Source organism: Oncorhynchus clarkii, chromosome 22 (assembly GCF_045791955.1).
Source record: "Oncorhynchus clarkii lewisi isolate Uvic-CL-2024 chromosome 22, UVic_Ocla_1.0, whole genome shotgun sequence".
NCBI classification, from domain to species: Eukaryota; Metazoa; Chordata; class Actinopteri; order Salmoniformes; family Salmonidae; genus Oncorhynchus; species Oncorhynchus clarkii.
In genome coordinates this window covers 27,230,079-27,252,780 of record NC_092168.1, presented here as the reverse complement: position 1 = coordinate 27,252,780, position 22,702 = coordinate 27,230,079, and the positions used below count along the sequence as shown (strand labels likewise).

The 22,702-nt window shown below is 43.6% G+C and overlaps 1 protein-coding gene across 1 annotated transcript in view; it reads right to left on the bottom strand.

Moving 5' to 3' along the window:
- The window catches only part of LOC139380715 (adrenodoxin-like), a 29,037-nt gene extending 6,790 nt beyond the window's left edge, over positions 1-22,247 (bottom strand). The window contains exons 1-2 of the mRNA XM_071123667.1: positions 21,968-22,247; positions 426-550 (exon numbers count right to left, since the gene is read on the bottom strand). Of these exons, the coding sequence (XP_070979768.1) occupies positions 426-550; positions 21,968-22,134 (292 nt within the window). The 5' untranslated portion in view covers positions 22,135-22,247. The remainder of the gene's footprint in view (positions 1-425; positions 551-21,967) is intronic.
- Positions 22,248-22,702: the final 455 nt, after the last annotated feature.

Genomic DNA, 22,702 nt, shown 5'->3' with positions numbered 1-22,702 from the left:
AGGGATAAACAAATTTGTGCACAAAATTTGAGAGAAATAAGCATTTTGTGCATATGGAACATTTCGGGGATCTTTTATATCAGCTCATGAAACATGGGACCAAAACCTTACATGTTGCATTCATATTTTTGTTCAGTGTAGAATGTTCATTCAAATTATGCAGATTTGGCTCATGCAATGGAATATTTAGTAATGTCTGAATCAATGAATCACAGCACATAATGGGTACACTTCCTACTTTGCTCCTCGCAATGGCCGCCAGTCCACCCATTATGCTATCATTGACTTGAATTGGGACGCCAGTTCTCTTCATTCTATGACAGCATAATGTGTGTAAAAAAAAAAACTGACCGCAGTCATTTGGCAGGCCAATTATGTCATCCAAGATTTCATGACCATCACAGCCCTAGGTACACCACACTTACCAAAACCTTCAATATCTAGGTTTTGTTCGACCACCAGGTCTAGAAGACTGTCGCCCTTGGCACTCGAAGTGGTGATCTTCCGCCCATCGCGGTTGATGAAATAGACAGTCACCTTCTCCTCTGACCTAGAGTAGGATAGAGAAAGTGAATGGAGACAGAATGAGAGAGAGAGAGAACCAGGGTTCTTTTCAGGTGAGCCACGAATAACATAATACAAAAATACAAAACATTTTGGCTTGCCTTTGAACCCAACTAAAAATGACTTTGCATGACATATGTTAGCGTTGCCAGGATATTTCGTTACCTTTGAAGTCTCAAAAGGTAACAAAGTATACAGGTAATGCACTGGACCCCGACAGTCACTCAAAGTATAGACTACCAACCGCTGTCAAAGATGCTGAAATGTTGACATTTATGTGGCTGCATGCCTATGATAGGCTTTCTGTGGTGCCAGGGCAATGGATAAATGTTTATTGGTAGGCCTATTTGGTCGTAATTTCCTCATGTTAAGTCTAACAGTTCACAAAGCAATACACTGCGTCGCAATGCTGCCATTTTTAGACTGTTGGCTGGCGGCAACAATGTAATTACTTTTTCAGTAAATCAAGTTGGAAATTCAAACATTTCAGATTGTAAAAATAAATGTTCGATGCAACAGCATACTAATCAGCTACCAATAGATTTTTTTGAATATACAACTGTCCTTTATAGGCTACCTGAACCTGCATGACATGAGCCGTCCTCTCACTCTCTCCCAGTTCGAATAGAAAGTAGTTGTGAGTAAAACCAGTCTATTAATGGCAAATAACACAGTCAGTCCACCCTCAAAACACTAGTTTACCGTATTTAGCTGCTATTTACAAACTTTATGAAAATTACACATCAAATAGCCTAACAATGAGGAAAAGAGTAGTCGGCTTGAGGATAAATGCAGCCACTGTTTATTGTTGAACTTACAGCCTACACAAATGGCCTGCAATATTTAAGGTACATTTAATTAAATTAAATCCAATTTGAGAGACTCCCCTTGTCTCCTGAAGTCCTCATTTTTTGTGTGTAAATGTTTTCAACATGGCCTGAATGTCCAGGTTGCTGGACCGACTGTTTTCTATACCGAGTATTGCCAACCAAGACAGTCTTTCCAGTGACATTGTGTATTACACTCAGTGGCCTGTTTATTGGGCATTAGGCTCACAGAAATGGTTCGCTCCTACAGACAGTCACGTGGCCATGGCTTGCTATATAAAGCAAGCAAACAGGCATCCAGTTACTGTTCGATTGAACATTAGGATGGGCAAAACGAGTGGGGGGGGGGGGGGTCCGACGCAGTACTAGATGGGTGTACCTAATAAACTGTACACAATTTAAAAACTGTAGCCGATGTGAGGAAGACCTTTAAACAGGTCAACATTCACAAGGCCGCAGACAGATTACCAGGACGTGTACTACGAGCATGCGCTGACCAACTGGCAAGTGCCTTCACTGACATTTTCAATCCGTCCCTTACGGAGTCTGTAATACCAACATGTTTCAAGCAGACCACCATAGTCCCTGTGCCCAAGAACACCAAGGTAACCTGCCAAAATGACTACTGACCCATAGCACTCAAGTCTGTAGCCATGACGTGCTTTGAAAGGCTGGTCATGGCTCACAACACCATTATCCCATAAACCCTAGACCCACTCCAATTTGCATACCGCCCCAACAGATCCACAGATGACGCAATCTCGATTGCACTCCACACTGCCTTTCCCACCTGGACAAAAGGAACACCTACATGAAAATGCTATTCATTGACTACAGCTCAGCCTTCTACACGATAGTGCCCTCAAAGCTCATCACTAAGCTAAGGATCATGGGACTAAACAGGTAACAACCCATCTGCCATGCTGATCCTCAACACAGTAGGAGGGGCGAGTGCTCAGTCCCCTCCTGTACTCCCGGTTCACCTATGACTGCATGCCCAAGCACGACTCCAACACCATCATTAAGTTTGCAGACGACAACAGTGGGAGACCTGATCACAGACAATGATGAGACGGCATATAGGGAGGTCAGAGACCTGACAGTGTGGTGCCAGGAAAACAACCTCTCCCTCAACATGATCAAAACAAAAGGAGATGATCGTGGACTACAGGAAAAGTAGGTCCAAGCACGCCCCCATTCTCATCGATGGGGCTGTAGTGGAGCAGGTTGAGAGCTTGTCCACGTCACCAACGAACTATCATGATCCAAACACACTAAGACCGTCGTGAAGAGGGCACGTCAACGCCTATTCCCCCTCGGGAGATTGAAAAGATGTGGCATGGGTCCTCAAAAGGTTCTACAGCTGCACCATCGCAACTGCTTGGCCTCCAACCACAAGGCACTACAGAGGGTAGTGCGTACGCCACAGTACATCACTGGGGCCAGGCTTCCTGCCATCCAGGACCTCTCTACAGTACCAGACGGTGTCAGAGGAAGGCCCTAAAAATCCTTCCAGCCAACCTAGTCATATACTGTTCTCTCTGCTACCACACGGCAATCAGTACCGGAGCGCACAGTCTAGGTCCAAAAGGCTTCTTAACAGCTTCTACCCCCAAGCCATAAGACTCCTGAACAGCTAATCAAATGGCTAACAGCTAATCAAATGGCTACACAGGACTATTTGTACATTAGTTATTTTATTGTTGCTCTTTAATTATATATTTTTTAAGTATTTTATTTTATTTATCAGTTTATTTTAGTAAATACATTCTTAACACTTATTTTTCTTAATCTACATTGTTTTATGCTGCTGCTCAACGCATTACTGCATGCCAATATACACTGAGTGTATCACCTTACCTGGACATGGACTCTACAAGGTGTCGAATGCATTCCACAGAGATGCTGGCCCATGTTAACCCCAATGCTTCTGACAGTTGTGTCAAGTTGGCTGGATGTCCTTTGGGTGGTGGACCATTCTTGATACACACAGAAAGCTAATCAGGATGAAAAACCCTGCAGTGTTTTTGACACAAACAGGTGCACCTGGCACCTACTCCATACCCCGTTCAAAAGGTACTTAAATATTTTGTCTTGCCCATTCACCCTCTGAATGGTACAAATACACAATCCATGTCTCAATAGTCTCAAGGCTTAAAAATATATTTTTTTAACCGGACTCCTCCCCTTCATCTACACTGATTGAAGTGGATTTAACAAGTGACATCAATAAGGGATCATAGCTTTCACCTGGTCAGTCTGTCATGGAAAGAGCAGGTGTTCATAATATTTTGTACACATAGTGTATACCAGACCTTGGATCATTGTTACTCTAACTTCCGCGACGCATATAAGGCCCTGCCCCGCCCCCCTTTCGGAAAAGCTGACCACGACTCCATTTTGTTGATCCCTGCCTACAGACAGAAACTAAAACAAGAGGCTCCCACGCTGAGGTCTGTCCAACGCTGGTCCGACCAAGCTGACTCCACACTCCAAGACTGCTTCCATCACGTGGACTGGGAGATGTTTCGTATTGCGTCAGATAACAACATTGACGAATACGCTGATTCGGTGTGCGAGTTCATTAGAACGTGTGTTGAAGATGTCGTTCCCATAGCAACGATTAAAACATTCCCTAACCAGAAACCGTGGATTGATGGCAGCATTCGTGTGAAACTGAAAGCGCGAACCACTGCTTTTAATCAGGGCAAGGTGTCTGGTAACATGACCGAATACAAACAGTGCAGCTATTCCCTCCGCAAGGCTATCAAACAAGCTAAGCGCCAGTACAGAGACAAAGTAGAATCTCAATTCAACGGCTCAGACACAAGAGGCATGTGGCAGGGTCTACAGTCAATCACGGACTACAGGAAGAAATCCAGCCCAGTCACGGACCAGGATGTCTTGCTCCCAGGCAGACTAAATAACTTTTTTGCCCGCTTTGAGGACAATACAGTGCCACTGACACGGCCTGCAACGAAAACATGCAGTCTCTCCTTCACTGCAGCCGAGGTGAGTAAGACATTTAAACGTGTTAACCCTCGCAAGGCTGCAGGCCCAGACGGCATCCCCAGCCGCGCCTTCAGAGCATGCGCAGACCAGCTGGCCGGTGTGTTTACGGACATATTCAATCAATCCCTATACCAGTCTGCTGTTCCCACATGCTTCAAGAGGGCCACCATTGTTCCTGTTCCCAAGAAAGCTAAGGTAACTGAGCTAAACGACTACCGCCCCGTAGCACTCACATCCGTCATCATGAAGTGCTTTGAGAGACTAGTCAAGGACCATATCACCTCCACCCTACCTGACACCCTAGACCCACTCCAATTTGCTTACCGCCCAAATAGGTCCACAGACGATGCAATCTCAACCACACTGCACACTGCCCTAACCCATCTGGACAAGAGGAATACCTATGTGAGAATGCTGTTCATCGACTACAGCTCGGCATTCAACACCATAGTACCCTCCAAGCTCGTCATCAAGCTCGAGACCCTGGGTCTCGACCCCGCCCTGTGCAACTGGGTACTGGACTTCCTGACGGGCCGCCCCCAGGTGGTGAGGGTAGGCAACAACATCTCCTCCCCGCTGATCCTCAACACTGGGGCCCCACAAGGGTGCGTTCTGAGCCCTCTCTTGTACTCCCTGTTCACCCACGACTGCGTGGCCACGCACGCCTCCAACTCAATCATCAAGTTTGCCGACGACACAACAGTGGTAGGGTTGATTACCAACAACGACGAGACGGCCTACAGGGAGGAGGTGAGGGCCCTCGGAGTGTGGTGTCAGGAAAATAACCTCACACTCAACGTCAACAAAACTAAGGAGATGATTGTGGACTTCAGGAAACAGCAGAGGGAACACCCCCCTATCCACATCGATGGAACAGTAGTGGAGAGGGTAGCAAGTTTTAAGTTCCTCGGCATACACATCACAGACAAACTGAATTGGTCCACTCACACAGACAGCATCGTGAAGAAGGCGCAGCAGCGCCTCTTCAACCTCAGGAGGCTGAAGAAATTCGGCTTGTCACCAAAAGCACTCACAAACTTCTACAGATGCACAATCGAGAGCATCCTGGCGGGCTGTATCACCGCCTGGTATGGCAACTGCACCGCCCTCAACCGTAAGGCTCTCCAGAGGGTAGTGAGGTCTGCACAACGCATCACCGGGGGCAAACTACCTGCCCTCCAGGACACCTACACCACCCGATGTCACAGGAAGGCCATAAAGATCATCAAGGACATCAACCACCCGTGCCACTGCCTGTTCACCCCGCTATCATCCAGAAGGCGAGGTCAGTACAGGTGCATCAAAGCTGGGACCGAGAGACTGAAAAACAGCTTCTATCTCAAGGCCATCAGACTGTTAAACAGCCACCACTAACACTGAGTGGCTGCTGCCAACACACTGACACTGACTCAACTCCAGCCACTTTAATAATGGGAATTGATGGGAAATGATGTAAATATATCACTAGCCACTTTAAACAATGCTACCTTATATAATGTTACTTACCCTACATTATTCATCTCATATGCATACGTATATACTGTACTCTATATCATCGACTGTATCCTTATGTAATACATGTATCACTAGCCACTTTAAACTATGCCACTTTGTTTACATACTCATCTCATTTGTACATACTGTACTCGATACCATCTACTGTATCTTGCCTATGCTGCTCTGTACCATCACTCATTCATATATCCTTATGTACATATTCTTTATCCCCTTACACTGTGTACAAGACAGTAGTTTTGGAATTGTTAGCTAGATTACTTGTTATTACTGCATTGTCGGAACTAGAAGCACAAGCATTTCGCTACACTCGCATTAACATCTGCTAACCATGTGTATGTGACAAATAAAATTTGATTTGATTTAGATAAGGGACTGTTGATATTGCAACCACAGAACTCAAACGCCGGTTCACCAGTATGAACGAAATCCCTTTTTTCAATAACTGTTATCCGCTAAAGATGATCATCTGTTTGAATCTGCCAATTTATTGGCTGTCCAGTATCCAGACTACCTGTCCCCAGAGCTTCCTATACAGTTCATCTCTTTTCGTAACGTGTTGAGGCCGGCCTTTAAGGAGAATGAGAGGCTCAATTAAAGACGTTGCGGAATTTGTATTTGAAGCACCCTTCTGCCAGGTTTCCCTGATGTTGCTACAACAAGCTGTTTTTACCATCCCTGTAACTGTCACTGCGGAGAGATCGTTTTCTAAACTAAAACCTTGAACTCATAAAGACCTACCTAAGAAGCATTAGGGTATCGGTCTGATATGGGCTTTTGAACACCTGAGTAAACTCCACTCACTGCACGGGCGCCATCATAGCCTTGACCAAGGCATTTGTTCACCGATATCCCTTTAAACATCAGTTGGGCCTCCTGAGTGGTACAGTGGTCTAAAAAAGGCACTGCATCGCAGCACTAGCTGTGCCACTAGAGATTCTGGGTTCGAATCCAGGTTCTGTCACAGCCGGCTGCGACCAGGAGACCCATGGGGCGCGGCGCACATTATTAATCCAAGATGGCGTAGAAGTCGGAAGTGTGTGTTGTCTCGTCTCATGTAGATATAGTTTTTTCGTATATATTTAAATCTACTTTCCATCTACGTACTAAATATACTCTCCTGCAACCAGCCTCACCCAATGTGGTAAGGATCTGCTATTTTAATACTTTAGATTCGGAACCCCCATCAGAAGCTAGCCAGCTAACTAGCTACTAGTCAGTTAGCCACTGCTAGCGGTCTTCACCGTTAACTCGGACAACAGCAAGCCTTAGCTCAGTCAATACCTGCCAGTCTGCACAGAGCGATATCAACCTAGAGCATATCGGACTGCTTTTTCTCTACCACATCTCCGGATTCCTACTGCAAGCTCTGAACGTGGATACTCCTGGCTAACATCACTGTCCCGAAGCAAGCACCAGTTAGCCTTGAGCTAGCCTTGAGCTAGGCCCATCTCCCGGCTAGCCGAAGAGGTCCACCAGCCAATTCTTGGGCTACAATACCTCTTCTGCCAATTGGCCTGGCATACTTACTGCCGACACGGAGCCCTGCCGATTCATCATGACTGGTCTGCTGATGTAATCTTCCGAGGGGGTTTCAATCAGTCTCTTCCGTTGCGACGTCACCAGAGGCCCATCTGTTAGCCCCGGCCCGCTAGCTCGCCTAGCATAGTAGAAACTACTGAAATCGTCTCCCTGAATAATCTATTGTTACTCATTGAACCCTATGATCACCCGGCTACACATGCTTCTCCCTAATGTCAATATGCCTTGTCTATGGCTGTTTTGGTTAGTGATTGTCTTATTTCACTGTAGAGCCCCCAGCCCAGCCCAATATGCCCTAGTTAGCCCCTTTGTTCCACCCCCCACACATGCGGTGACCTCACCTGGCTTAACTGGTGCCTCTAGAGACAAAATCGCTCTCATCGTCACGCAATGCCTAGGTTTACCTCCACTGCACTCACATCCTAACATACCCTTGTCTGCACATTATGCCTTGAATTTTTTCTCCCACGCCCAGAAATCTGCTCCTATTACTCTCTGTTCAGAATGCCTGAGTCAACAAATTCTTATAGCCTTTAGCCGTATCCTTATCCTACTCCTCCTCTGTTCCTCTGGTGATGTAGAGGTTAACCCAGGCCCTGCAGCCCCCAGCACCAATCCCATTCCCCAGGCGCTCTCATTTGTTGACTTCAGTAACCATAAAAGCCTTGGTTTCATGCATGTAAACATTAGAAGCCTCCTCCCTAAATTTGATTTATTCACTGCTTTAGCACACTCCGCCAATCCGGATGTCCTAGCCATGTCTGAATCCTGGTTTAGGAAGGCCACCAAAAATCCTGAAATTTCCATCCCCACATTTTCCGACAAGATAGAACTGCCAAAGGGCGGAGTTGCAATCTACTGCAGAGATAGCCTGCAAAGTTGTGTCTTACTATGCAGGTCTGTGCCCAAACAATTTGAGCTTCTACTTTTAAAAATCCACCTTTCCAGAAACAAGTCTCTCACCATTGTCACTTGTTATAGACCCCCTTCAGCTCCCAGCTGTGCCCTGGACACCATATGTGAATTGATTTCCTCCCCATCCATCTTCAGAGTTCGTACTGTTAGGTGACCTAAACTGGGAAATGTTTAACACCCCGACCGTCCTACAATCTAAACTAGATGCCCTCAATCTCACACAAATTATCAAGGAACCTCCCAGGTACAACCCTGAATCCGTAACCATGGGCGTAACCATTTTTCTACGGCTGGCCATGCTTTCCACCTGGCTACCCCTACCCCGGCCTTAGATACCATCCTGACCAACTTACCCACTAAATACCTCTGCTGTCTTCAACCAGGATCTCAGCGATCACTACCTCATTGCATGGGTCCGCGGTCAAACGACCACCCCTCATCACTGTCAAATGCTCCCTAAAACACTTCAGCGAGCAGGCCTTTCTAATCGACCTGGCCCGGGTATCCTGGAAGGATATTGACCTCATCCCGTCAGTAGAGGATGCCTGGTTGCACTTTAAAAGTGCTTTCCTCACCATCTTAAATAAGCATTCCCCATTCAAAACATGTAGAGCTAAGAGCAGATATAGCCTTGGTTCACCCCAGGCTTGACTGCCCTTGATCAGCACAAAAACATCCTGTGGCGTTCAGCATTAGCATCGAATAGCCCCCGCGATATGCAACTTTTCAGGGAAGTCAGGAACCAATATACTCAGTCAGTTAGGAAAGCTAAGGCTAGCTTTTTCAAACAGAAATTTGCATCCTGTAGCACTAAATCCATAAAGTTTTGGGAAACTGTAAAGTCCATGGAGAATAAGAACACCTCCTCCCAGCTGCCCACTGCACTGAGGACAGGAAACACTCACCACCGATAAATCTACGATAATCGATCATTTCAATAAGCATTTTTCTATGGCTGGCCATGCTTTCCACCTGGCTACCCCTGCCAAAATCTCAGCACTCCTTGCAGCAATATGCCCAAGCCCCACCACCGATTCTCTTTCACCCAAATCCAGACAGCTGATGTTCTGAAAGAGCTGCAAAATCTGGATCCCTACAAATCACCTGGGCTAGACAATCTGGACTTTCTCTTTTTAAAATCATCCGGCTAAATTGTTGAAATCCCTATTACTAGCCTATTTAACCTCTTTCGTATCATCTGAGATCCCTAAAGATTAGAAAGCTGCCGCGGTCATTCCCCTCTTCAAAGGGGGAGATACTCTAGACCCAAACTGTTATAGACCTATATTCATCCTGCCCTGCCTTTCTAAAATCTTCAAAAGCCAAGTTAACAAACAGATCACCGACCATTTTGAATTCCACCGTACCTTCTTCACTGTGCAATCTGGTTTCCGAGCTGGTCATGGGTGCACCTCATCCACTCTCAAGGTCCTAAACGACATCATAACTGCCATCGATAAAAGACAGTACTGTGCAGCCGCCCTTCATAGACCTGGCCAAGGCTTTTGACTCTGTCAATCACTGCATTCTTATCGGCAGACTCAATAGCCTTGGTTTCTCAAATGACTGCCTCGCCTGGTTCACCAACTACTTCTCAGATAGAGTTCAGTGTGTCAAATCGGAGGGCCTGGTGTCCGGACCTCTGGCAGTCTATGGGGGTGCCACAGGGTTCAATTCTCGGGCCGACTCTTTTCTCTGTATATATCAATGATGTCGCTCTTGCTGCTGGTGATTCTCTGATACACCTCTATGCAGACGACACCATTCTGTATACATCTGGCCCCTGTTTGGACACTGTTAACAAACCTCCAAACGAGCTTCAATGCCATACAACACTCCTTCCGTGGCCTCCAACTGCTTTTAAATGCTAGTAAAACTAAATGCATGCTCTTCAACCGATCGCTGCCCGCACCGCCCACCCGACTAGCATCACTACTCTGGACAGTTCTGACTTAGTATATGGGGACAACTGCAAATACCTTGGTGTCTGGTTAGACTGTAAACTCTCCTTCCAGAGTCACATTAAGCATCTCCAATCCAAAATTAAATCTAGAATCGGCTTCCTATTTCTCAACAAAGTCTCCTTCACTCATGCTGTCAAACATACTAGAGGTCAACCGATTATGATTTTTCAACGCCGATACCGATTATTGGAGGATCAAAGAAGCCGATACCGATTAAAAATTGGCTGATTTTTTATTTTATTTGTAATAATGACAATTACAACAATACTGAATTAACACGTATTTTAATTTAATGTAATACATCAATAAAATCAATTTAGCCTCAAATAAAAAATGAAACATGTTCAAAAAACAAAGTGCAATGTGCAAAAACAGTGTTGGAGAAGAAAGTAAAAGTGCAATATGTGCCATGTAAGAAAGCTAACGTTTAAGTTCCTTGCTCAGAACATGAGAACATATGAAAGCTGGCGGTTCCTTTTAACATTAATCTTCAATATTCCCAGGTAAGAAGTTTTAGGTTGTAGTTATTATAGGAATTATAGGACTATTTCTCTCTATACGATTTGTATTTGATATACCTTTGACTATTGGATGTTCTTATAGGCACTTTAGTATTGCCAGTGTAACAGTATAGCTTCCGTCCCTCTCCTTGCTCCTACCTGGACTCGAACCAGGAACACATTGACAACAGCCAACCTCGAAGCAGCGTTACCCATGCAGAGCAAGGGGAACTACCACTCCATGTCTCAGAGCGAGTGACGTTTGAAACACTATTAGCGTGCACCCCGTTAACTAGCTAGCCATTTGACATCGGTTACACCAGCCTAATCTCGGGAGTTGATAGGCTTGAAGTCATAAACAGCGCAATGCTTGAAGCATTGCGAAGAGCTGCTGGCAAACGCAGGAAAGTGCTGTTTGAATGAATGCTTACGAGCCTGCTGGTGCCTACCACCGCTCAGTCACACTGCTCTATCAAATCATAGACTTAATTATAACATAACACAGAAATACGAGCCTTAGGTCATTAATATGGTCGAAACCGGAAACTTTATTTATTTATATACTTTGTTTATTCTTTCAGTGAAATACGGAACCGTTCCGTATTTTATCTAACGGGTGGCATCCATAAGTCTACATATTCCTGTTACATTTGTCATGACGTTGGCCTCATTGGGTATAGCAAGCCTCATCCCCCTCTCCCTGCCTCCCCCTTTCCTCCAACTAGGTTGCTGTGGTCAGAGAGACGTCATAAATTCCTGAGGATATCCTCATGGACACACAGTATAGAGAGAGTACATTTTCATAGAGGACAAAGGAAATCCTTCCACCTCACAGAACTTGAGGTACGAACAAATTTCATGTTCCGGAGAAAGTATAAAAGATCGGTGAAGAATCCAGCTACGAACTGATGGTGTGGCCATATTACCATAACGCTGTTTATATAATAGCCTCAGATATGAGGTTTACATCTAATTGTTGTATAAGGTGAATGAATGAGTATGATACTGTTGGTATAATTGTGTAATATGATTTTGGACTGTTTAATGAAGAAAATTACAATTCCCTTTTGATTTGAACTAAATCAGAAGACCGCCCCTGAGCCCAGTTAGGGTCAGGCCTCCTGGGACAGCCCTTTTCGGCACTTCCGAATAAAAACTCCACTTGGGTTTTCGATCAGCAGACCGAGCTTACCTCAATTACGAGAGATGGCTAAAGGTTGCAGACCATGTTTTTCTCCATTAGGAGGACAAAGGTTGTAGACCATTGCTGAATCTTTTAACCATACCACGTGGTTAAACTTGTAGACTATCGATACCGACAGAATAAGAACAAGTCTTTGATATTAATTACTAGTCTGCAGCTAGGAATTCGGTATCATTGAACGCGAAGAACGACAACCGCCGAAACATCCATTCTATAACGAAATGAATTAATGTCACACTGAACTATCCCCTATAACCAAGAGAGAGAGAGGGAGAGAGACGGACATTCTACAAAAGAAACAAACTTTTCACCAGCGATCAAGACGACACACTGAGCGTAAATATATATATTGATTGCGATTTTTCCCGAATGAGTGAGTGTTCATGTGCAAAGGATTAGCATTTCAATTGTCATAATTATCACTTTGTAGTGACTTCATAGTTGACCCCCACTTCCCCTTTTGTCTAACAAGCCGCCATGCCGGTTTAGCCCACTAGGGCACATTCTCCTATCATTACATGTAACCACATTTACCTTGTTTGTTTGTTTATGCATTTCTGTGAATTACTTAGTAATAAATAAATGATTTAAGACAATTGATGTATGGATGACTCATAGTGAAGACTGGGTTCGTGCAGATAACCAACAATTTACGGCGTTTGGAATGAGACTAACGTGAGGTAAAGTAAATAATTCATTAATTTGAAGACTAATTGATCAGGTAAAGTATCTGAAAAGTTATTTTAGGAAATTATAACTTTGTAATCTGAATATTTTTCCTCGGTGCCCCGACTTCCTAGTAATTACGGTTACATGATTAATCAGTCTAATCGTGTAATAACTAATTACAGAGAATCTTTGATAATGACTATCAGTCTTCAGTTAATGATAGTAAAGACACGACACATTGCACAACCTTCAATGTAATGTCATAATTCCGTAAAATTCTGGCAAATTAGTTCGCAATGAGCCAGGCGGCCCAAACTGTTGCAAATACCCTGACTCTGCGTGCAATGAACGCAAGAGAAGTGAATATTGCCTGCTAACCTGGATTTCTTTTAGCTAAATATGCAGGTTTAAAAATATCTACTTCTGTGTATTGATTTTAAGAAAGGCATTGATGTTTAAGGTTAGGTAGAGTCGTGCAACGATTGTGCTTTTTTCGCAAATGCGCTTTTGTTAAATCAGCCCCCGTTTGGCGGAGTTGGCTGTGTTTTTTAGGAAGAAATAGTCTTCACACAGTTTGCAACGAGCCAGGCGGCCCAAACTGCTGCATATACCCTGACTCTGAAGTGACACAATTTCCCTAGTTAAAATAAAATCATGTTAGCAGGCAATATTAACTAAATATGCAGGTTTAAAAATATATACTTGTGTATTGATTTTAAGAAAGGCATTGATGTTTATGGTTAGGTACACGTTGGAGCAACGACAGTCCTTTTTCACGAATGCGCACCGCATCGATTATATGCAACGTAGGACACGCTAGATAAACTAGTAATATCATCAACCATGTGTAGTTAACTAGTGATTATGATTGATTGTTTTTTATAAGATAAGTTTAATGCTAGCTAGCAACTTACCTTGGCTTCTTACTGCATTCGCGTAACAGGCAGGCTCCTCGTGGAGTGCAATGTAAGGCAGGTGGTTAGCACGTTGGACTAGTTAACCGTAAAGGTAGTAAGATTGAATCCCCGAGCTGACAAGGTACAAATCTGTCATTCGGCCCCTGAACAAGGCAGTTAACCCACAGTTCCTAGGCCGTCATTGAAAATAAGAATGTGTTCTTAACTGACTTGCCTAGTTAAATAAAGGTGTTTTTTAAATAAATAATATATATTTCTTTAAAATCGGCCAAATCGGTGTCAGAAAATACAGATTTCCGATTGTTATGAACACTTGAAATAAGCCCTGATTAATCGGCCATTCCGATTAATCGGTCGACCTCTAAAACATACCCGTGTGAAACTGACTATCCTACCGATCCTTGACTTCGGCAATGTCATTTACAAAATAGCCTCCAACACTACTCAGCAAACTGGATGTAATCTATCACAGTGCCACCCGTTTTGTCACCAAAGCCCCATATATTACCCACCACTGCGACCTGTATGCTCTCGTTGGCTGGCCCTCACTACATATTCGTCGCCAAACCCACTGGCTCCAGGTCATCTATAAGTCTTTGCTAGGTAATTCCCCACCTTATCTCAGCTCACTGGTCACCATAGCAACACCCACCCGTAGCACGCGCTCCAGCATGTATATTTCACTGGTCATCCCCAAAGCCAACACATCCTTTGGCCGCCTTTCCGTCCAGTTCTCTGCTGCCAATGACTGGAACGAATTGCAAAGATTACTGAAGATGGAGACTTAAATCTCCCTCACTAACTTTAAGCATCAGCTGTCAGAGCAGTTTACCAATCACTGTACCTGGCTGTGTACAATCTGTAAATTGCACACCCAATTACCTCTCCCCATATTGTTATTTATCTTCTTGCTATTTTGCACCCCAGTATCTCTACTTGCACATCCTCATCTGCACATCTATTGCTCCAGTATTAATGATAAATTGTAATTATTTTGCCTATATGGTCTATTTATTGTCTTACCTCCCTACTCTTTTACATTTGCACACACTGTACATAGATTTTTCTATTGTGTTATCGACTGTAGGGTTTGTTTATGTGTAACTCTGTTGTTTTTATCAAACTGCTTGGCTTTATCTTGGCCAGGTCGCAGTTGTAAATGGAACTGCCCTACCTGGTTAAATAAAGGTGATATAAAATTTAAAAAACAATTGGGCCGGCGTCATCCGGGTTAGGGGAGGGTTGTTCTTGTCCCATCGTGCACTAGCGACTCCTGTGGTGGGCCGGGCGCAGTGCACGCTGACACGGTCGCCAGGTGTACGGTGTTTCCTCCGACACATTGGTGCGGCTGGATTCCAGGTTAAGTGGGCATTGTGTCAAAAAGCAGTGCGGCTTGGTTGGGTTGTGTTTAGGAGGACACACGGCTCTCGACCTTCGTCTCTCCCGAGTCCGTACGGGAGTTGCAGCGATGAGACAATTGGATATCACGAAACTGAAAACATTCAATCAGTAGAAAAAAATACAAATCAAGGCCTGAGTCACTTTTTCAGTCAAATTTCTGAAGCCCAAGAAACAAACAAGCACTTAGATTCCTAGTACATATGGAAATGTACTATTACTTTTTGGAGGGTTACTGTCAAAAAAAGAGACATTGATGACAGGCGCATGGGCCCTCCAGGGCTCGTGGGCAACCCCACCCTTCGGAGGCTGGGAAGGTGTTCGGTATACCAGTGAGGTAATGCTACCCATACACACATCATTCACTTATTTTTCAGTTACTTTCTTTACTACAAAAACAAAGTTTCACTGCTATGTAGGCTTTTAGTGGATGGTGGTCCAACCATGGTGCTGCTATAGTTCTGTCTGGTCACAGTATCCCTTCATCTTATACTGTAGGAACTTCTTTAACACTCTACTTCATCATCTGAGGAAAGCAACACTGTCTGTTTAGCATCCAACACTGTTGTAGTTTGGTAGCCAGAGCACAGCATCCAAACACCATCCACATAACAGACTTTTACAAGGTTGTTTCTGTGTGCTGTACTGTGTGGGCCAGAAGCTCTGGTTTATAGAGTTAGACAATAAGAACACACTTTCTCCGTTACTACTCTCACATGATGAATCACTGTCATAGGGTTTAACAGCTGTAAAACCAAGAGTTTAATAATTGTCATATCAGTCTATGGTCCTCCCCCCTAACACACAGTCTTCATTGTAACCAGGCGACTTGGTTTAGTCTTAAGATCAAAGTGTCAATGCTACTGTTACTAACAAGAAGGGCCAGCTCTAGCCTTTTGGGGGGCCCAACATAAGAATTGTTTGGTTGGCTCCCCTCTTGACGGTGTAGAGCATTTTTTGTTTTAAAGTTAATTTCCTGCAATTCTACACATTTCTTCAGCCTGCCCTGTACAGAGATTGCACTCGGTTTCCAAACATTCACAGTGGTGTGTATTTATAGTTTCCAAGGGAAGCCAGGCTTCCCCCCCAAAAACTCTAAAAAATAAAAGATATTTTGTCTCTCTGTGTTTTGTAAATGTCCTTCAATTCACAAGGTGCTGAATGTATCTCACCAGAAAACTCATCCGAGCGAAACCCGGAGAAGGCAAGTGGGAAAGCTGTTGTTACCGTCAATGTGCAATCATTGGATTGCGGGACATACGTCGGCAGGATAGACATTGCACCGGCAAGATAGAACAGCAAACTCCGGTAAGACGGGGGGGGGGGGGGGGGGGGGGGGGGGGGGTCTGTGCATATTTGTAAACAACAGCTGGTGCACGAAATCTAAGGAAGTCTCTAGATTTTTCTTGCCTGAAGTAGAGTATATTGTGATAAATTGCAGGCCACACTACTTGCCTAGAGAGTTTTCAGCTATACTTTTCGTGTCTGTTTATTTACCATCACAGACAGATCCTGGCACTAAGACCGTACTCAGTAAGGAAATAACCAAACAGGAAACCACTCACCCAGAGGCAGCGCTCCTAGTGGCCGGAGACATTAATGCAGGGAAACTTAAATCAGTTCTACCAAATTTCTATCAACATGTTACATGTGCAACCAGAGGGAAACAAATTCTAGATCACCTGTACTCTACACAGAGATGCATACAAAGCTCTCCCTCCATTTGGTAAATCCGACCACAATTCTATCCTCCTGATCCCTGCTTACGAGCAAAAATTAAAGCAGGAAGCACCAGTGACTCGTTCTACAAAAAAGTGGTCAGATGAAGCAGATGATAAACTACTGGACTGTTTTGCTATCACAGACTGGAACATGTTCCGGGATTCTTCCGATGGCATTGAGGAGTACACCACATCAGTCACTGGCTTTATCAATAAGTGCATCGAGGACGTCGTCCCCACAGTGACTGTACGTACATACCACAACCAGAAGCCATGGATTACAGGCAACATTCGCACTGAGCTAAAAGGGTAGAGCTGCCGCTTTCAAGGTGCGGAACTCTAACCCGGAAGATTACAAGAAATCCTGCTATGCCCTGTGACGAACCATCAAACAGGCAAACCATCAATACAGGGCTAAGATTGAATCATACTACACCGGCTCCGACTCTCGTCGGATGTGGCAGTGCTTGCAAACTATTACAAACTAAAGGGAAGCACAGCGGCGATCTGCCCAGTGACACGAGCCTACCAGACGAGCTAAAACAATTCTATGCTCGCTTCGAGGCAAGCAACACAACATGCATGAAAGCATCAGCTGTTCCGGATGACTGTGTGATCATGCTCTTCGTAGCCGACGTGAGTAAGACCTTTAAACAGGTCAAGGCTGTGGGGCCAGAAGTTTTAAAAGGACGTGTGCTCCGGGCATGTGCTGACCAACTGGCAGGTGTCTTCACTGACATTTTCAGTGATTGAGTCTGTAATACCAACATGTTTCAAGCAGACCACCATAGTCCCTGTGCCCAAGAACACAAAGGAAACCTGCCTAAATTATTACAGACCCGTAGCACTCACGGTCGTAGCCATGGAGTTCTTTGGAAGGTTGGTAATGGCTCACATCAACACCACTATCCCAGAAACCCTAGACCCACTCTAGTTTGCATACCGCCCAAACAGATTATTGCATCTCCTTGTGTTGTTGTCCTCTGGTGGCTTTCCTAAATTAGTCATGGATGGAGATAGGGATTTGGACTTGTAGTTTTCCTTAATTCTCCATACTGGCCAATGATTATAACCGCGATTCTGATTCAACCATAAATCCATACATTGTGCCCTTGCCCTGAGAGGATGGAAGTAGCTTGATGTAGTATGCTAATGTTAACTAGCTGGCCTGGCGTATCGTTGCCCATAAAAGGAAGTTAGGCTAGCAAGCAAGAATTTGAGCCAGGTAGCCTAGGACAACAAAAACTAAAACTGTGTACTGTATGACAAAATCAAAGACCATTTAGGCAACATGAAAGAGGAAGATGGCATTGCCGTTTCTATACAAGTAGGGTGAGTCGGAAACATTACCTTGCTTGAGCATGCTGTAGGTCATTTAACTGTTTGTTACATGCAATATGTTTTGTGGACTTCAGACAGATTTTGCTCTCTGGTTTTGTAATGAAACAAAAGGTGTGGTTGAATTAATTCTGCCACTGTGTCTTCTTATTGTCTCGGCCTTAGGCATATACTATATAATCACAATGCTAAAGCATATGCACTAGCAGGTTATAGAGTAAACAATGCAATTTCCACAACACATAGGTTGTAATATGGATTTTTTTCCTGGATTGGCATACCGAGAGTTTACCCACACCCACTGAACATGCATGGCTTGAGAGATGTGGTCACTGTTCGAGTGTGTATAGCTAGCTACCTAGTTTAACTCCTCGATCACATCGTTAGTGTCATTGCGTTTTGGTACACCAGAAGTACATTCATTTCCATTAGAATGCTGCGTTTGCCTTGCAACATTGCGTTGCAGAGGCAGTTGCAGTGCGTTGTGTGGTGCATACCTTGGATTTATCGAAGACGGCTTGACAGAAATAGTAGAAGGTGAATGTTGAACTTTTGTTGCATATATATCCAAATTATGCGGCGTACCATTTTTCACAATGATGCTGTCGGTGTGATCAAGGCATAAATATCAACAGTACCGCCACAGCAGCATAACATTTGATTAACACTTGATTTTTTTTATAGTTCAATTATACTAAATTCTTGCAACCAACATAATGTTATATATATATATGGGGGATACAACCATCCCAGCTCTGCAGATTTTGTGTGAATAATCATTAGATAATTGTTTTTGGTACTGTCCATATGTAGCTTGTTTTTGGTCGCAGGTCCAGGAATGGTTGAAGAATTGCAACATTTATCTGGAGCTAACTCTGCAGATAGCACTACTGGGTGATTTGAAAAGTCATAGTCAATTGATCCATAATATAGTAATTATTTTAGCAAAAATGTTTATCTTTCATTTACAATCTGTAGAAACTAAGAGAATAGAAAGATTCAGAACTTTAATGAAATATGGCAAATAGAAATGTAAAAATGGATGGTGTTAAGAGATAGATGGGAGGGGTTGTTGTGGAGCTGAAGGGTGGGATTAATAACAAGATAACTAATGTAAAATATACCATGTCCGTAGAACGTGTATAGGTTCAGAACTTATGACAAAATAAAATTCAAACTGGATGGTGTTCAGAGATAGATGGGAGGGGTTGATGGTAGCTGAAGGATGGGATTAAAAACTAACAAAATATAACTATAACCCTTTTTGCCTTGACAGTTTTGCACACAATTGGCATTCTCTAAACCAGCTTCACCTCCAATGCTTTTCCAACAGTCTTGAAGGAGTTCCCAAACATGCTGAGCACTTGTTGGCTGCTTTTTCTTCACTCTGCGGACCAACTCATCCCAAACCATCTCAATTGGGTTGAGGTTGGGTGATTGTGGAGGCCAGGTCATCTGATGCAGCACTCCATCCCTCTCCTTTGTGGTAAAATATCCCTTACACAGCCTAGAGGTGTGTTGGGTCATTGTCCTGTTGAAAAACGAATGATAGTCCCATTAAGTGCAAACAAGATAGGATGGCGTATCGCTGCAGAATGATGTCATAGCCATGCTAGTTAAGTGTGCCTTGAATTCTAAATAAATCACAGATAGTGTCACCAGCAAAGCACCCCCACACCATCACACCTCCATGCTTCACAGTGGGAACCACACATGCAGAGATCATCCGTTCACCTACTCTGCGTCTCACAAAGACATGGTAGTTGGAACTAGAAATGTCAAATTTGGACTCATCAGACCAAAGGACAGATTTCAACCAGTCTAATGTTCATTGCTCATGTTTCTTGGCCCAAGCAAGTCTCTTCTTATTATTGGTGTCCTTCAGTAGTGGTTTCTTTGCAGCATTTCGACCATGAAGGCTTGATTCACACAGTCTCCTCTGAACAGTTGATGTTGAGATGTGTTTGTTACTTGAACTCTGTGAAGCATTTATTTGGGCTGCAATTTCTGAGAATGGTAACTCTAATGAACTTATCCTCTGCAGCAGAGGTAACTCTGGATCTTCCTTTCCTGTGGCAGTCCTCATGAGAGACAGTTTCATCATAGTGCTTGCTGGTTTTAGCCTACATCATTGTCAATATTCGGTCTGGTTGGCTGATGGGCGCAGCAGAGAGGCAGAAAGAGTGAGGTCAATCAGTAAAAGAAATTGAGCTAGCTAACTAGCAGAATTACATCAATCATCAACAATTAGCTGATCCCCCCCCCTCTTTTCCCAATGTCATTGATGTCTTTAGGAGGCACTGTAACTAGCCTTCTTAAAATTTGAGATGAGTTGTTACAAAAAAATAAAAATAAAATTTTTGCTAAAGAGGCATTTGGTATTTTATGAATTTGGAGATTTTTTTCCATTTTGAATACCTGCCCCCCGAATGGTCTGTGCACGGCCCTGCATAGGCAACAACTAGAAATGTGAAATACATAAAATGCAATACTAAACCAAGTTAGTTCAACCACAAGGGAAAGACGTCTCTCCCACAGTACACAGTGGTTTATGGTGATGTGGTGCTGTCCTCTAGTGTCTATAAGTGAGAAGACAATTTTGGTAAGGAATCTCGATCCCTTCTCCCTGAATTGTGCACTTGATCACTCTCTCTACTAGAGTTTAAAGCAATGGCACTTTCAGTTCTTCCTTAGGACTTTCTCTATCTGCTTCTATCTAGAGAAAGTCCTAAGGAACCTAGAGAAAGGTCCTAAGGAACGAATTGAAAGTGCCAGGCTAGGCCCTTTGCCCTATTAGCGAGATAAGGACTGTTGAACCCAATAGTAATTAAATCACTACCCTTCCAATGCAGTTTGTGGCTGTGTTCAAGGCCATGTCATTACACAACTACCGAGATTGTTTTAATATCACAGCCATAGATCCTATGAAATTATTCAAATTATATGGTCCTAGCCCTAAATAGTATATGCGCACACGCGCATAATACAATTATAGACATTACATTTTCCTACCTGAGTGGCTGTGCACACGGCTGTTTTTGCAACGTTTTTGATATTGCAAAGCTAGGCCTAAAAACTTGTGTGATTGTATAGCCCTGCAAGTGACACGTGCACAAAGGGAGAGAAAAACAAATGTTGCGCCGTGATTGGATAAAGCTTAACCCTGGGGACGTATTGTCTGACGACACAAAATGAACTATTCCACTGCTGTATGTTCGCTAAATACTTCATTTCGAAAAAATTAACTTCTACTCTTCGAGCATACCGATAGTGTTTTCGCGCAAAATGGTACGCAGTATCATCTGGATATGTGTGCAACAAAAGTTCAACATTCACCTTCTGCTAGTATTTCTGTCACGCCTTCAACGCATACAGTTTGACGCATACGTTTGATAAATCCAACATATACATCACACAGAACGCACTTCAACTACCTCGGCAAGGCAAATGCTTCGTTTGGCCGAAGCAAGGAGTTGTAATAACCAGGCAAGGGGACAACCGTCACTTAGAATTTTTTTTTTATCAGGGAGCCAATCATACAACAGTAGGACAGGCTACCCAAAGTGTGCAGTCGGCAGATGTTTCCTAAAGAAAGATTTTACTATTTCTGTAGGAAAGAACTGATGACTGCACAAGTGTGCCACATATATACGCAGCAGGACTTCCACGCATCCTGTTCCATGCTGAACAAATATTGCTGACCCTAATCGGATACTTTCTCATTCATAAAATATGATAAAGGTTATGTTGACGTTGAATAGCTTAATTGAAATGTATCAGGTGCATTCAGTCGACATGCAAACATTGTTTCATCTGTCTTTCTATGGCATGGCTAGTGTTGAATGCTAAATAATACAATTTTAGACGTCACATTTTCCTACCTGAGTGGCTGTGCACAGGTGCCCAGTAGCACCTTATTACCACCAAAGACCTGGGGCAGGTATGGTGATATTAAAATCCTAGATGCTGCGTGAAACGGAACGGCACATTTCGTTCGATATCGTAACAAACGAGTAAAAAACTGTATTGATGCAGACGCAACCGACATGTTGCCCCAACGTCGATGTAAAATAGTCAAAATTATAGCAATTGATGCAAGTTCAGGAGTGTATAAATGTACCCAGGCGAGAGCGAAATGTAAGCGCCACAAAACATTTACCCCACTTGCAACCCTTAAGTGGATAACTCCCTCGGAATTGCTCAATAGGGCATAAGGGGACCCAGGGTTTATGTGTGTGTGGAGCATGGATTGTGCCAAATAGGTTACGTGATTCATTAAAAACACTAGGCTCTTTAGTTCATGGTTATTTTCAACAACAAAAAAAGGTCAAAGTCTAAGTCTAAAATGTAATCCATAAGAAACAAACCTGTAGACAAATTAATATATTTACAATGTAAATACCATTTTGCATGTTATTTCTTAACCTGTTTATTTATATTGTTTAGGCCTAATCAATGTATTTGTAAATGTGTGTAATGTTGTGCATTACTACATAAACAGATGGTATCCAACAAACCTCACCTGCCTACTGCCCTCTGTCACACCTTGAGAATTCTACTTATGGAAACATATGGGGCTTTATGCCTGTCTTTGTGGAGAAGTTTCCTGTCCAGGG